The 13,624-nt window shown below is 43.7% G+C and overlaps 1 protein-coding gene across 1 annotated transcript in view; it reads right to left on the reverse strand.

The window, feature by feature from the left end:
* The window catches only part of nbeal1 (neurobeachin-like 1), a gene marked incomplete at its 5' end in the record, with an annotated part of 43,023 nt that extends 32,407 nt beyond the window's left edge, over positions 1–10,616 (reverse strand). Inside the window, 4 exons of the mRNA XM_080053121.1 lie at positions 28–109; positions 225–386; positions 1,467–1,558; positions 10,566–10,616. Coding sequence (XP_079909247.1) covers positions 28–109; positions 225–386; positions 1,467–1,558; positions 10,566–10,616 — 387 coding nt within the window. The remainder of the gene's footprint in view (positions 1–27; positions 110–224; positions 387–1,466; positions 1,559–10,565) is intronic.
* Positions 10,617–13,624: the final 3,008 nt, after the last annotated feature.

Consider the following 13,624-nt stretch of genomic DNA (forward strand, 5'->3'; position numbering starts at 1 on the left):
AGCAAGAGTAAAAGGGAGGAGTCAGACCTGCTGGATATAGAGGGTCGTCATGGTGATGATGTGATTGATGTAGGAGCACGTTCCGATCTCCTCCACGTTGGACAGGTTCCTTTTCAGAAAACACATAAAGTCGACCATGAGCTTATGTGTCATTGGCTTAGGAATATTAGCAATGCAACCAAAATAGGGTCACAATCTTTCCTTGTATGGTAAGCTGTCCAGACCTGCATATGATGATGAGGAACTTGAGCAGCAGCAGAGCCAGGTTTTGCTGCTCGGGCTCCAGGCCGTCTGAGGCTTTCTGGACGCACTGCAGCAGCTGGTGGCGCAAAACCTGCAGGATGTTGTCTGGGAGGAGCGTCAACACAGGGGGGACCTCCTCTGGCCTGCACACACGCAATGCATCGCAAAGGAGAGAAGCAATGGTGACAAGTTGTCATGTTAAAATAAAGCAGCAGATGGACACTATAAACGTTGCTTTTTATCATGAGGGGGGTTTGTCATTGAGAAGCAGCAGCCGTATATACACAACGGCAGGCAAATTGGAAGAAGCCCTGTTCTGCATTTACACAGACGCGCACACAGACGCGCACACACACACACAGACGACACATAGACACACACACACACGCAATCCTGCTGCATTCAGGCGTCAATTCCCAGGGAACCCGGCATGTGTGCTGCACTGCTCATTTGAGAAAGAGAGCGAAAGAGAGAGAGTTAGAGAGAGAGAGTTAGAGAGAGACATCCAAATCCATGCAATGAGTAGCAGTGGGAAAAATCAGGACAGATGTGGCAGCTGCAGCGAGAAAGGAAGGAAGAGGGGAGGGGAAGAAAATATAGAGATGACAGAGGAGAATGGGCTGCAAAGAGACGGCGCAGGGAAGAGGATGAAGGAGCGAGTCGGAGGAAAAAGCAGGAGAGAGGATGGGAGAAAATGAGTCAGCGGAGGTGGAGAAAGAAGGGAAGTGAGAGCGAGAGAGGGAGATATGAAAAAGCTTGACAAATTTGAAGGATTAAGGATTTAACCACTCCACCACACTCCATCCTTTCACGTGGCTCTGCCTCCACTTCTAAAATGTGACTTCACTTAATGTTGATGGGGTCATCGAGGGGCCACTCTCTTACATTACATACACTGTATGTTCACATGGTAGCGTCAATCAGAACATCACCCAGGAACAAAACCATTTGGCCGCTCTGCACAAAAGTATCTGGTGTGGTCGGTCGCGCTATTTTGGGTTTTGCAAGAAAACTGCATTGTGCATCAATGCAACACAAGGGTCTGTGTAGTAAGGGGCATCTGTAATATTATAGACAGGAGGGCATACCATGTGATAGTGCAGGACTAAGAAGCATAAACAAGATACAGTGTATGGCAGTGATTGACAGTGAGGTGTATTTCTGCAGTTGCCAGAGGATATACGCGAAAAAACTCAACTATATCGTATCATAAAAATGATTACCTTGAAGGTGGCTTTTCAAAGTCCACATCCAGGCACCGCTCATAAGAGCTGATGAAAATCTCCAGCCATATCTTCAAGTAGTCTGGATCCCTCTGGGAACATGGAAAAGACAAAGAGAGAAAAGAAGGGCAGTGAATAAACATGGGATGTAGGTTGTGGCTTTCGCTGACAAAGGCTGTCATCTATCAAATACAGAAATAGCTGGCAGCTGACAGGCCTTGTCTGCAATTTGATGCAATAGTGTGTGTGTGTGTGTGTGTGTGTGTGTGTGTGTGTGTGTGTGTGTGTGTGTGTGTGTGTGTGTGTGTGTGTGTGTGTGTGTGTGTGTGTGTGTGTTCTATAGCCAGAGAACAATAGACTGCACACTTTATTTTTTTGTCTTCTCTTAAGTCATGATAATGACAATGGACAGGACATCACTATCACATTATGTTTACCAGTAACTAGCTAAATCAAGGTTAAAAAAGCACTAAAATTCAGATTAAAAGACCAAGAAGAGAAATACAGTGCACTGTACATAACTAAAAAAATGTATGAAGTGGTTTATGAAGGAATGGGTAACACTTTACATTAAGGGGACATTATTTCACTGTTAGTTAAGGCTTAATAAGCATTTACTAAGCATTACATAACTGTTAATAAATTATTAGTAAACATAAAATAAGCACTAACTAACTGTTAGGCTGAGTTTATGCTTAAGTAAGCATTAGTTAATGAGCACTTACTTAATGCTTAATGGTATGTTATCGTAATATGGCAAACAAAGGGCAGGAATCTCTCTGGTGGGTGTGTGTATGTGTCTTATCTTTTTGGCGTGCGTAGAACTAAAAAACATGACACACAGTTGAGAGTGGGAAACAGGTCCGGTTGCATAGTGAGGGGGAGTTTCTTTTCTAGCAGCCGGGTGATCCACATTTCATAAATTCCCGGCCGCAATTCCCACAGAATGGAGGGCAACGACACAGTACAGTCCATAACAAAAATCTCATAATCATGACATCGTTACAATTATACTCCTGGGACCATTTGCTCTTATACAAATCACAGTTCATGCAGTGGCAGTACATACACATTGACTGAGGTGAAGGAGGAAATGTTCTGCCAGCATAAACAGGAAGAGACAATACATGAAGCTAATTAGTGATTCAATTATGCTTCACATTTCCTTTAAATTTCAGTAACAACTTATCAATTATTTACCCAGTAACCTAATTTGAACTATGATGATCATTTAATCTTCAGTTATCCAGTGGAAGCATTACCACTAATGGATCTGATCTGGGGTCAGTGAGAGCTAAAAGTGGAGCGAAACACACACCGTAATGTCATTATGTGATAAGATAATATATCTCTAGTCTGGAACATAGATTGTGATGTGTTCAAGTGCTGTCAGTTAAAATTTGTATTTGTAAAACATTTAAGTTATTAAAATTGTCATTAAAATGTTCTGTCATGAACTGAACAATATGTGCGTCTTCAAGCGACTACATGGGTTTTTTCGAAGCAACGTTAAGCAGCAGTCTACTTCAAAACAGAAATTGTGTCCTGAGGCTAAGGGGCACTTTACACGACAACACGAAACGGTGCAAACGCGGAAAAATTCCCGCGGTTGAACTATATCATTTACAGGAAAACAGCAAACGCAGGCATGAAACTGCAGGTTTTTGAGATCACCTCCCAGGGAGGATTTTTTGGAAAACTTAACGGTTTTGGTTTCCTGTAAACACCGAAACCATTTCCCCTGATAACGCTGACGTCACGGCTCCACCCTCACACATGCGTAGTCTATAACATTTGTTGTCAAAATACCCACAACAAAAGCGAGTTATAAAGTTAAAAGACAACATGAACGGTGTCTCCACGGCACCATCACTGTGATCAGCGGAGAGTGACGTGCAGGGCTAAAATATAGGCTAACACTCGCCAATTTAGTCCAAGCGATTACCGCAGTAAGTTATTGAGACCACCCGCCACTTTGGCTGGGGAAAGATTTGTGCTCTGCCTGTTTTTCTAGCTAAATAAACGTGTGTCACTTCTATATGCCAGGGACACGGCTCTCTCTACATTAAAAACACTATCAGCGTGCAGCGGTTAAGTTAGGCTACTGTTCAACAAAAGGAGCATTAAGGCTACGGCTTCACAGTAAAAGCATTTCACTGGCTAAACATTAATAGCATTTCACTGGACACACGTGAGTTGACTTTTATTTTGAAGTACGCCTAACAGGAAGGTATCCGCTCACGAAGCCCCTTCACTATCAGCAAGTCTTCTGTTTTTACGAGTTCAATGCGGTGAAATAAGAGGACAGAAAGCTTGTCTTTTACAATATTTGTAACCCCAAGCTTACACCAACCGCTTTATGAACGTTAGTGGCATTAATTTTCGGTTACAGTAAGGTTTTATGCATCAAATTGTACCGGAAGAGCTATCTACTAGGCTGTGTCACCGCTGACTATTGGCTTGGCATGGCTGCTACACTGCTACTACAGCGATTTCGGCCCGTTTCCTCTGAAAACATGTGTACGGGTGAAGATGTCAGATAAATTGTGTCTGAATGGGGTTTTTTTTTTAAACCAAAAACTGGAAAACTGTCACGTTTTCACCGTGTAAAGTGCCCCTAAGATAACCAGCACATGTATCTATTAAGCCACACTGGGAAAGAAAAAAGCAGACTAGAGAATGAGAACACAATCACTGACCACTGTTGCAATGATCTCACTGCACTAAAGCTATCCCCACTGCAAAAAATATCAAAACAGTTAATGGAAAAAAAGTGTTTTTTTTCTCAGGGTAGCAATAGCAGTGCCATATAGCTAAAGAGTGAGAGAGTGAGAGAGAAGAGAGAGAGAGGGGGCTGAAAGGCCGACTGCTTCTGTCTGCGTGTCAGAGGGGGAATCAGCCAGAACGGAGAAGGAAGCCAGCTCTCAGCAATTCCTATGAAGTCATCGGGGCAATCCTGCGACGCCGGCCTCTGTCTGTGTGTGTGTGTGTGTGTGTGTGTCTGTAAGCAACAGCCACGTGTTTCAGTTCCAGTGTCGACTTAAGTGCGTGAGTCCCTGACTAGAGTGAGAAAGCCATGAATACTGTGTTGTCTTTCAAGTGAATGTGAATGAGAAGATAATGATTTAAGCCACCAGCTTCACTCTCAAGTGACTGAACTTGCTACTTGCAGGGACTGAATGACCGAGTGTTTGTGTGTGTGTGTGTGTTCTTTTAGGCAGCAGCTTGGGAGCACACAGATGCCCATTGAGGGTTTGGACTGTGGCAGGCAGGGACACACCCTGCTCTACATGGCTCCGCTTACCCTCTGCCCTTCATCACTGGCCTGATGCATTACACACACACACACACACACACACACACACACACACACACACACACACACACACACACACACACACACACACACACACACACACACACACACACACACACACACACACACACACACACACACACACACACACACACACAGGAATCCTAATTCAACAACAGTCACCTTGTCTCAGCTCTAACAACCAACTTGTGTCCCTAATGTGTATCAGACAATTCCCATCAGATGACATGCCTCTCCAATACATATCCATTATCATAATAGGCCTTTTGCCAAGCCACTACATCACATTCCTAATGATCTGTTTAAGCCGACCGCTGTAAAAGCTAAAAAGGTCACTAGCAACACAGATCAATCCACTTTATGCTTGAAACTGAGATCCCTATTGACCAACACAGGGACACAAGGGATTCTATGAGAGTGCACCTTAAGGAGAGAGGTCCGGATTCATTGACAGCTATCATTCATTTAAATTTAAAGGACACACTGACTGTGATGTGCATTTGAAATTCTTGGCTGCATTTATTTAATGGCACCTGCGCCTGTGTGCATTTTAGCTTCATAGTAACAGCTTAAGGACTAAAAGGCACTGGTAATGCCATGTTGCAAATGTCTTCACGAATGGGCCCCTATTTAGTTTGTGTAATGTTCACAGACCAGCAGTTGGTTGTGGTTTCTTCTCGCCAACAAAAGTAATGAAGAACAACGCCAGTAAACAATGCAGAAGTTAGAAAAAGGTTGCGGAACATAATGTAAACAGAACCTTCTGTTTGCGGACCGACTCCACAGTGTACGTTCAAGTTAGTGGAATCATTTTGTTTTTTTAATTGCTCAAAATGACAAATTAGCCTCATTTAGAAATCTACAAAAAAAAAATTAAGACAAAGCATGAAAAAGTCAACGGCAAAGGAAATGGAAAACCACACACAGCTTAAGTAGACCAAGTTTTAAACACAGACTAATCTCTCCTCCAATAAGAAAATAATGACAAACATATAAGAAACATTATGTCATTATCTACTGTGGCTTCTAAACAGCTTTGATGGCCTTTTTAACAACTGATACATAAAAATAAATTATTAATTAACATGATTGATCTATTATTGGTTGCCCCATATATGCATTGCAGCCACACAGTCTTTGGCTCAGAAAGTGCAGACAGGCGTGGTCAGCCAGGCCAGCCTTGTCGGGGATGGAAGCTCGCTTATAGTTTGGGTGGGTGACCTTATTTTGGGCGGAAGTGGCATTGGAGTCACTGAAACCACAATGTTTTAAATGAAGGTCTCCTCCCTTTAGGTTTACAAGACCGCTGCTGTGGTCCTTTCTGCTACTGCTGCCATCATTGCATCAGTCGGAGACACACACACACACACACACCTCTCCGGCCCATGGCGTCACTGCCAATGGGTGTATTTAAAAAGGGGGCTGAAAACCACACCAGGCATGTCTGATACACAATGTCAGTCAGTGCGTTTACATGCAGACTCATAATCGGGTAACTAAACGAATAAGACTTCAACAGGACTTTTAAACTGCATGTAAACACCTTTATCCGATCTACTTCGCACACAAATCGGCACGATAACGGACAAGAGATGTCGGATAAGAACACCTAGATAAGTCGTTCGTTGTCGGCATTCTCTCTGCATGTAAACAGGGATCGGACATCTCATATCGGACTTCTCGTTCTGTGCTTGTGTGCCTGCGCGTAATAGGCTACACCATGGGTTGTTGCCGGAAGAGAACCGGACGTGGCTCTTTCAACACTTGTTGAAAGCATGGTTGAAAGGGCTACAGCGCCACCTAGCATAGTGGAGACAGCCATGCATTGGACATTTATCCGATATCTTAAAGGCCATGTATACTCAGACAAGTGACACGGTCCGTTCGAGTGTCTTGTTCGATATATGTGATAATCCAATCTAGTTGTGCCATGTAACCGCACTGAGTGACATCAGTGTTATTCCAGAGATATTCATAGCAGCAGCGCGGAGGGAAAGTGAGCGGCAAAAAGGAGGGGTAGAGGGTGGGGGGGTGGGGGCACAGAATGAACTGATCAGCAGCACTGAGAAAGAAGGCAAGCCTGAGGGAACAGCACATAAACCAAAGAGTGTGAAAGCTTCTCTGCCCTGTGTATGCGTGTGCGTGTGCGTGTGTGTGCGCGTGTCTGTGAGAGTGTGTGTGTGATTAGACTGCTGTAACAAGCAAATAAGCAGCAGAGCCGGAAACAAGGGCCCGAGTAATCTACTTGTTTATACAAATTGTGGGCACTTCTTATATTAGATACAGTCAAAAAGCTGCTTACTCTGCAGGGTATAGGGTGCAAAACAAGACCTAGGTTCTGTAAATAATAACCAGAAAACCCTGGTGGTTTGTGAGCGCCTAAAAGGGAGTGAGGATATCCGTACCAGAATGAAGATACCGCCGGACTGAGCTTTAAAGCCACTGGAAGGTGAAATGATGCGCCTGGCTGCCCAGGCATGTTCCCTGTGGTTTGGGAATTAAATGGGCTTTTTCTGCGGCAGACAAAGCCCTTAAAAGAGAGTGAGTGAGTGAGTGAGTGAGTGAGTGAGTGAGTGAGTGAGTGAGTGAGTGAGTGAGTGAGTGAGTGAGTGAGTGAGTGAGTGAGTGAGTGAGTGAGTGAGTGAGTGAGTGAGTGAGTGAGTGGCATTATTCAGATGTGATGCTAAGCTCCACTTTATCTGACAAGTCCTTTTGGATAATACAGTGGTGAAAGATGTGTGGTTGTTGCCACTGTATAGAGTCAGGCAGCAACAAGCAGCTCCGCGTGCTAAACGGACAACACTGTTTCAGGGACCAATGACGGAGCAGCTAAGAGGATCGCTGCTTACATAACGGCCTTAGTGCCGTCTGTCTGTCACCTCTCAGCCCTTTACAGATCTGAAAAGCGAGCTGGTTTCAGCCTCTGCAACTACTGGAGGTTCTAATTGTCTTTTTTATTTATTTGAAATATTATGATTAGTTGGTTCAGACTATCTAAAACACAGATGCTATTAACAATCTCCTACAATGTGTAAATGGTAAATGGACTCCACTTGTATAACGCTTTCCCCTGGTTTTTCACAGACTCAAAGCGCTTTACATTGTTTTGTACTACACATCACCCAATCACACACACATTCATACACAGATAGCAGCAGCTACCAAGCAGGGTGCAAGCTTACTATCGGGAGCTATTCAGTGTCTTGCCCAGGGACCCTTGGGCATGCGGCGGGGAGACGGGGGATCGACCCACCAACCCTGCGCTGCAGTTGACGACCCTCACAAATGTGTATGTGAGGGTAAGAATGGAAGGGGTAACCAGGATAATCAAAGTCCAAAAAAATAACCCTCATTAGAAAAAGTTAATATCATGGAGCACCAGTTTCCATGGGCGTACCAACTCCTACACACTCCTCAACACACTAACTTTGATGCCACAGCTGCTCAACCCAAAAATGCTGTGACCTCATCATCAATATGTGAACACAGCTGCCACTGCTGCTGACTAGAAACGTAGCCTGAAATTAATATTATTATAGTCTGTCACAAGACCGAATTACTGCCACATTCATCGACGCATCGTTTAAAAAGCTAAGTCCCACATTTTAGCATGGGATAACTGGGCTACAATCAGCATCAACAATAATCGGACTGAGAGACAGAGCAAGTGTTAACCTCTGACACGGAAGGCAAGTGATGTCTCTGCTGTTTTGTCAATCATTAAACAGAGCGATGGCATGAGGGCGCTGTGATGAGAACAAGAATAAAAACCATAATAGAACAATACAGTATGGCATGACAATTGAATACCATCTATTGAACATACTGTGTCTAACTTAAACAACTACTGTTTTCATGTACACACACTAGTAAAGATGGATAAGAAGCTTGTTGTGTTTTAGACAACATGAGGCTTGGAAGGGGAGGTAAAAGGCTAAGGTTGGTTGGTTTGGGAAACAATTAACCCTTCAGTGGGACACAGGGGAGAGGGAGGGGGGGTCTCACACCAACATTCCTCATCTGATTTAGGCACACGTGACTGCAGGTTTTCTCCTTCCAGCAAACATATCCTGGCAACCCTCACAGGCACGCATGCACATAATATTGTACATATAGTGCAGAGTTACCCAACGTCCATACCTGACATTTTAAGCGGCTCAGGGGAGAGAGACAGCTCACTATACACAAAAATGCTTCTCTCTCTCTCTCAGCATCTCTTTGGCCTCACGCAGAGAGAAATATTGGGCCGGTTGACTTTGGCCCGCCGCCAGGATGAAATGAAACGCTCCTTCTTCCTCTGTGTAATGCATGTGTCGATGCAAATACACACTGCTGCTGCTGCTAGAACAAATGCAATGTGTGTACGCTTGCGGCAATTGCTGGCATTTTCACAAATGACTGTGACTGACAAGTGTGAGTAGGTGGGTGAGGAGGACTGGAGTGCGTCTGTATGTGTGTATACATCGGCCGTGAACTCCAAACACCCACGCAGCCGGCATTAGATATTCTGCCTGTGTCAGCATTCCAGCTTTGCACACTTGACTTCTCAGGGTGAGGATTATTCGCTGTCATATCCTAAACTTGCAGGAAACGGCCTTGTTATTATGTGTGTGTGTGTGTGTGTGTGTGTGTGTGTGTGTGTGTGTGTGTGTGTGTGTGTGTGTGTGAGTGTGTGTTGTTGTTGTTGTTTTAAGGGGATTACTAAAATGTGCGACTGCAGCCAGACTCACGTGAGGAGCGGCTCTGGCGGGCCATTTTGATTGGACGCCGGGACTTGCGCATGCCTTATCACCAGCTGAATTAAATGTAGCCGACAGCTGACCCAAGGGGCGATGTGTCTCTCTCTCGGGTAAAATGTCATTCATTCATGTACACTGTAAAAACCCAAGCCGTATCCTATATGCCCCTGCAGCATTCCCCGCCACACTACCAGACCTTCCTGCTATAAATTGATTTATAGCCTGAGCCTCACATAGACCACATAGCGTTAGTGTGTGTGTGTGTGTGTGTGTGTGTGTGTGTGTGTGTGTGTGTGTGTGTGTGTGTGTGTGTGTGTGTGTGTGTGTGTGTGTGTGTGTGTGCGTGTTGTATATGATTAATGGTCAAGTTGGAAATGTGAGTGGAATTAAGGGGGATGGTTTTGACTTTTTAAATAAATATCCCATATTATTTATTCAGCACCAATCATGATGGAGGTTCCTCCCTGACCACAGCGACATGGAAACTATCTGTTAAACCAGACCTTATGTAACATTCTGTGAAGCCATTATTCATTTATAAAGCTAATGTGTCCCCTACCAATAATAAATCCTTAAGGATGTGAAAGCTAATGCCTGACTGTTTAACCTGAGCTTTTTAAAGTCCTTTTTAGAATACTATATATGCATTTTGAGAGGTTATGGATTCTAGAAAAAGGGTATAACAGCATGCTAACATTGCAATGAAGCAATTGGCAATCATTTAAAAATGTCCATCAGCACATGCTTTGAAAACCCAACATTGATTCTTACTTCCAGAGAGTGCCACTGAGTCTATAACCCTAGACTTAAAAAAAAAACATAAATGCCACTAAAGAATAAGCACCCAATCCATTACTTCACCTAATGACATTTCCCTTAGGGCAAAAGAACATCCAGTGGGAGTGTGTGTGTAGTGTGGGGTGTGTGTGTGTGTGTGTGTGCGCGTGTGTGTGCGTGTGCGTGTGCGTGTGCGTGTGCGTGTGCGTGTGTGTGTGTGTGTGTGTACACAGGAATAAGCCTTACCTTAGTGCAGTAGAGCGTCCAGACCTCGTACAGTCTCTCCTTGGATGCCATGCTGGTGCCAGTGACTGACCACCGTCCGGCTGTAGTGTCCACACCGAGGTCACTGCTCCATGCTTCTTCTCCGTCATGAGCTGAACCTCTCAATTAAAAACATCATGACTATGCAGCTATCTCGCTCTAGCAAAAGGTGCAACACTCCTTCAGGGGATGAAAAAAAGAAGAAGAAAAAAGGGACGATGGTAGACGTGTTATAGCAGAAACTTTTCCGAAATATTATTCCATCGCAGAGCCTAGGGCAGAGCTGTGCATCAGTGTCCCGGGGAAGGCTTCGTGCAGCTGGGCCTCTGTACGTCCACTTCTTCGGTCTCTTCTCGGTAGAGCGAAAGAGGGAATTCCCAGTGGTATATCCCAGCGCTAAAATAACAACACAGGCAATTAGGCTGTCGTATTGTCAAACGTAACAGTTCACTAGCAGCTAACAGCCACCAAATAACTCCAGTACAGTTTCTCCCTGTGTACTTTGAGCCGAAGGCAGACCAAGGCAACGGTGGCTTTAAAAACACACACACACCATTAATAATGCCCCGTTCTGTCGTGTGTGCTCTACAAATTAACTACGAGCAGTGTCACTCGACTTACAGTCGAACGACGTCTCCAGTTATCCCCGGTAAACATTACTGTATCAGTCGACCTTACCTGGCCAAGCTAGCTAAAGAGCTAGCTGTCAAAAATGCCTATTTCTATTGCTATTTTTTTTCCGCCTCCCTTTCTCCTCCTCCTACTCCTACTCATGTGACAGAAACGCCTCGTCCTCCAAAGCCTTCCCTGCTACATAAACCACCGTATAATGAAAATAATAAACCCATGTATACCTGATAAAATGTATTAAGAGCGTCGACAAATTGAAAGACCACTCACCTGTACGAGGAAAAGCCTATAACTGTCACTAACGCCGTCTCCAGAGTTGTTGTAAATGTGTCAAGTTGCCGACAAACAAACCGCGCAAACAACCAACAACAACTTCCTGTCAAAGTACAGTTGTGTTTATTTCAAAATAAGACACAGGCCACGTTGAAAGCACCATATAAATGGGGAATATTCACAACACGCAGGGAACAACACAATATTTTTATATTCACAAATCTATCTATCTTCTAGGACATTTAAATCCTCTGCAGTATCCTACTGTAAAAAACAGTTCTACTCTGTGTGTGGTTTTTACACCGTCTAAATAAAGGTTACTTAACTACAAGGTCTATGTTATGGACTGTATGGGGTATGCATGTGCATATTCTATGTGTAGCCTATATGCTGCACAATGTTAGACGAACTTTTAATTTGGTAGACGAAGCGGATACACAGTAGGCCTACACTGCGGTGACTGGTGCACATATTATTATGATTCATACTAATAAACTTCAGTTTCAATACTGGAAAAAAGATAATTGTATAGCGTATGCAATAAAGGTACACATGCATTTAACTTGCTTTAAGGAAAACAATATGTGGCTTGTAGTCGGTGTTTTGCGACAGTGTAATCACTTTACGTTGTAGATGTGGAGCTCCATCAGTATGTTTTGGTGTTGTATCGCCATCTATTGGAGGAAGAGACAACTGCTGTTTTATCAGAAGAATGGGGTGGAAGCTATTATTTACTATCTATGGGTGGAAGTGTTTCCAATGCTCCATGTTTCTCTCTCTCTCTCTCTCTCTCTCTCTCTCTCTCTCTCTCTCTCTCTCTCTCTCTCTCTCTCTCTCTCTCTCTCTCTCTCTCTCTCTCTCTCTCTCTCTCTCTCTCTCTCTCTCTCTCTCTCTCAAGGAATAGGGTGGTTGCGGATTTAAAAAATAAAATGATATCATATTGTGAACATACAGTAATGTGTGCCTAATATCTTATATCTTTTCAGACATTAACCATTACTCAAAGTTCCTTGCTCTCCACTCATTCAAAGTAATGTTGTAAAAGCGCATAGCTTTTTTGAAGGTGTAGATCAGCTTTGAACCCATTTCTAAATTCTTATTGAATTTTCTCTCAAACATTTCTAACAGAAACTAGCCCATTTGAAGTAGTGGGAGTACAGCTTCAACCCAGCTCTCCCCAGAAGAATAGTTTATTTTATTTAGTTTATTGACAAAACATAAGACTGATATAATGACTGACTGATATAGCCTAATGACTGATATAATGACTTGATAAAAGGTGTCATTTTGAACTTTTAAGGAAGATAATTTCAGAACAAAAGGTTTCCTGTCCTTTGCTGCCGTACATTTCTTTCACTAGCCCTTGTAATGTAAATGTACTCAGTCATTTAGGTGAGTGTTACATTTATTTTAAGAATGTACTAATTTACTACGTATGAATAAGACAACACAACAACAGTGCAATTTCGATTCATATATTTTATTAATTGAATCGTTTTTTATGTAATTATTAAAAAAAATAAAAAACTCCATACACTCAAGCCGGTGCAGATGGGAAAAGTCTTGGGAAAGACCACACTCGAGCCCCCATTGCACAGATGGGTACTTGGTGTGACGTATACATTAGGTTAAGGCCACATTTTTCAGAAAACTCAAAGTATATTCCATAGTGATAGTATGCCTCAAAGTGTCAATGTCACTGCATACGCCTGTCTCCTGTGATATGTAGCTCACGCTTTAGATTAGAGTCTGTGTGGTTTTGGGGAGCTAAATTGTGGCTAGATTCAAACAGTTCCCCCCCCCCCCCTCTGCTGCAGATTGCCATGTCTATTCAAGACTGTGTCCTCCTGAACGCCTCCAGCATTCTTCTCTTGTCTTGATCGGTGCCAGTCCTCCACGTACTACCGGATACCTGCTGCTTCCAGTCTTTTCTGACACCACCGTCGGTTCAATCACCTGGCCACCACTTGTCTTCTGCAGGATACATGGGAGAGAACTCTTGCGTGAAGGCACTTTTCCAGAAGAACTGGGAAGCTTTGAGGGCCAACTAGAAGCCACGCTGGACTTTGAAGCCCACACATCTGCTGAAGATTTCTTGGAGTCCAGTGTGGACCGTTGTGCCTCTTGGGTCCTCCCTT

This window comes from Ammodytes marinus (assembly GCF_949987685.1).
Source record: "Ammodytes marinus genome assembly, chromosome: 24".
NCBI classification, from domain to species: Eukaryota; Metazoa; Chordata; class Actinopteri; order Uranoscopiformes; family Ammodytidae; genus Ammodytes; species Ammodytes marinus.